Source organism: Apteryx rowi, unplaced genomic scaffold (genome assembly GCF_003343035.1).
Source record: "Apteryx rowi isolate R43461 unplaced genomic scaffold, aptRow1 scaffold_139, whole genome shotgun sequence".
NCBI lineage: Eukaryota > Metazoa > Chordata > Aves > Apterygiformes > Apterygidae > Apteryx > Apteryx rowi.
Window position 1 is genome coordinate 622113 of NW_020447630.1, and position 3507 is coordinate 625619.

The 3507-nt window shown below is 40.3% G+C and overlaps 1 protein-coding gene across 1 annotated transcript in view; it reads left to right on the forward strand.

Annotated features, from left to right (window-relative positions):
• Nucleotides 1–3507, forward strand: part of FAM169A (family with sequence similarity 169 member A) — a 77843-nt gene that overhangs the window by 72002 nt on the left and 2334 nt on the right. Inside the window, exons 15-16 of the mRNA XM_026057398.1 lie at nt 1442–1607; nt 2550–2758. Coding sequence (XP_025913183.1) covers nt 1442–1607; nt 2550–2758 — 375 coding nt within the window. The remainder of the gene's footprint in view (nt 1–1441; nt 1608–2549; nt 2759–3507) is intronic.

Below are 3507 nucleotides of genomic sequence, written 5' to 3' on the forward strand. Positions count from 1 at the left end.
CTTAAAACAAAACAAAACAACATCTCCCCCACTACCACCACCACCAAAAAACAAAGAAACAAAAAAAGCCCTAAACCAGGTTTTCAAGTGAGGTTGGATATTCTGTTGCAACATTGTTGTATTGGACACTGCTCCTCTGCTTGTAACACCTGGAATGCAGTTTGTGCAAAATCTCAGCCCTCCTGTAGCTCAGCCATCAGACATCTGTTTTTATGATTTGTTCTCTGTAGAGAAATTTGACCCACTTTCAAGAAACTGATTCAGTTTCAGTTGGCTGCCAAGCTAAGTGGCTTCCCATGTTTCTTCAGCTAGCCACAGCCTAATTTTTGCCTGCTGCTTGCTCTGTGAAACTGCAGAGATGCAATGCTGTTCCTAGCTGGTTCAGAACAGGCCACACGGCAGGGCTTGACTTTGCCACAGGTTGAGAAGTTTTCCGACTTGTGACTACTACTAATTGCCTAGTTGGGTAGGAAAGAGGACCGGCCTCTGTCATTGAAAGTGAGTGTTTTGGGCTTTGCAAGGTGGAGTCAAGCAAGAGGCTGCTCCTCTGAACGAGATGTGTAACGTGGTGTCTGTGAGCAGGGCTACAGCAAATCTTGGTGGCAGTAGGGGCAGGATGGCACTTTGCTTCCCCCTTCTGTGCACTTTAGCAAACAGAGCAGGGTCTTCTCTCAGGGACTTGACCCCTGCCTGGAGCTGTTCTCCTATGCAGTGTCTCCATCTCAGACTGCCATTTAACATGAAACCCTCTAATACTGCATTTATTATGAAACTGCGAAGCAGCCTCATGCAAATCCATGTACTTGTTGTTTTGGTTTGTATATACTACTTCAGCGCACCTAAGAGTTATCATCTCAGAAATGAGAATTGAACGTTTGAGATGGTGTCACTACGTATCARGTTTATCAAAGCTTCATCTTTAGCTGTTTGCTAGCTTAATCTCTAGCTGGTTGTATCTTCAGCCAGGATGTGTTTATCAGCATGAGTTGCTATTCAGTCATGGTCTTTAAGTCATGCATGTTCAATGGTTATATAAACATAATTGCTTATGAAGCTGCATAATTTTTAACTGTTCCTGCAGGGGGGTGGGGTGAAGTTGCTTCCTCTCTCACCCCTTTGTAGCTTTTAAATATGTAATGGATTACTGCTTTTTAATTTTCAAATAACAAACTTGCTTAGACAAGTTTACACACAATGGAAGTGAGATAGATGTCTCCACTTTATAAATGCCGCAGCAATTTTGTCTAGTTAATATCTTTCCCCTTGTTAGGAGTTAGCCATTCTAGATGTGTTTATGTTTCTAGATTCGTATTTCCCTTGGCAAGTGTGTGATATAACAACTTAAATTGGTCGTGAGAGAATGATTTCTGTGCTGATGAGATCACCAAAATTCTGTATTTATTTAAACAATTTAAAGGAAATATCTTAATACCTGCTGCAGGCTGGAACCACTTGCCCACACATCCGAAAGCTCAGAAGACTTAGTAGAAGAACCTGAGGAGAATGCTGTTGAGAACGATGAGGAAATGATTGTTGAAAATGAGGACCAGTCTGTGTCGGAAACAGAGTTGCATGCATCACCACTTGAGAAACGGAGTGAGAAGGAGGTGAGTTGGGTGTTGACTGGCAAGACTCAATCCAAAAGAGATGCAAGTGATAGTGATGGTAGATGGCAAGTTTTCAATATGAAACTACAATTTCTGTTAAATATGGTCCTTAGCTGCCTTGATCCATGTGTTTATTGACTCTTAGATTGTCATACCAATGCTTCATTAAGAACTCCATGTTAAAAGCTAAAGCTGTACAGAACTAGTGTTGGGAAACTTCCTCTTTACTTATTTTGGTCTATTAGAGTTCATAGTATCTTCAGTAAAGTGCATTTCTAGCTTGTCTATTGAGATAGCTTTTGTAATTGATTTGTCCCACTTAGATGTGGAGAACTGGAATAGGGTCAAGAACTGATCCAGTATTTCTTAAGAAGATGGCTTCATTGAAGGAGCTAATACCTGGTATACTTCAGTGACTGCTGTTCCCCCTGTCCCCCCCCCCCCACTTACCCCCTCCAGCTTATGCATTAAATTCAATTTTTTTTCACAAGACTTGTTACTAGCTGAATTCAAATCTGGGAGTACCCACTGTGACCAGCAATACCTCCGGAGTTTTATGTTCCTATTGATCTGTGAGCAAGTAGACCTTACACTGTGTTTGGTTCGTTAACCTACAATTTGAAGGAATGACTGCAGCTTGCATATTTGTGAGATGTATAAAAAGTATGTAACTCAGCTGCTAACAAGAGTGTAAGCCATGGTCAGAAAGTATAGTGCAGCTGATAACACAAAGCTATTACGCAGTTTAAGTAGTTGGATAGCTTCTACATTGAGCTCTGCCTTCGTAGTACACTTTTCTAGGTACCTGAGCTAGCCGCTTTCTCGTGTGAAGCTGCATTTTAGATCATGAATGTGCCCACTGGTGTCTGAGAACAATGGCTCGGCACAACCTTGACTTAAATATGTGGGGGGTTTGGTTTTTTTTTTTTTTTTTTTTTTTAGGAAATTCCACCAGAACCTCTTAATGGTGAGGCAACAGAAGAAACTGGTAAAACCTCACTTACGGCTGACGAGGAGACAGCAAATGAAATTTTAGGTGGTGAATCGAAATTGCAGTCTGAGAGTCAAAGAGAAGAACCCTTAACGCTGTTTGTTCCATTAATCCTTGAACCTCCAGCAAAACCCTCAGAAGACACTGTATCAGATAAGGTGAGAGAAGTGCAGGAAAAGTTTAAGTCCTTCTCTTCAGTGTATACACATTTTATTGTTTGGGTTTCTTTCTTTTGTTAAGTAATGGATAGAAAACACCTCTCCCCATCATCACTATATGAATTTCTTGGAAGAAAAAATTATCAGAACAGATGAAATCAATTCATAAACAGACTGTATTAAAGTTTATTTTAATGTGCAGAAGCAGGGAGTGCATGCACATGGTACCTAAGATACTCCAGCTTGCCTTGGCAGTAGTGAAACAGTTATTTCTCCCTACATAGTCGGATATGCGTGAAAAGCCACAACCTTGGTTTGTGTGGTAGTTTTCCATGATGAAGTGTACAAGCAATTAATTATTGGTAAATACCCCTCAAGAACACAGATTTTACTGGTTTGTGTTTATGGTCTAAGAGCAGATTGTTATGTGACTTTATGCTAGCAAAGTGATGATAATTGTATCTGTCCAAAATAAAAAAAAAAAATTTTTTCCCTGGGGATTAATTTCAGAATGTTCATGTTGTACCTGAGTCCAAATTACAAATCTGGAAATAGAAGACAATCTCTGAATATCAAATGCAGTCTCAAAAGTGTCTTATGCAAAGAGGAGAGGACTGGTTTGTTGACCATGCATGTAGTACTGGAAACTGTTGAATGCCAGAATTTCCTCTGAGGTTGCTAGGCAGGGGTTTTAGGTGTTCAGTATCTTGTATCTTAAATTTAATTGTCCCTTTGATGTCTCTTCTCCCCC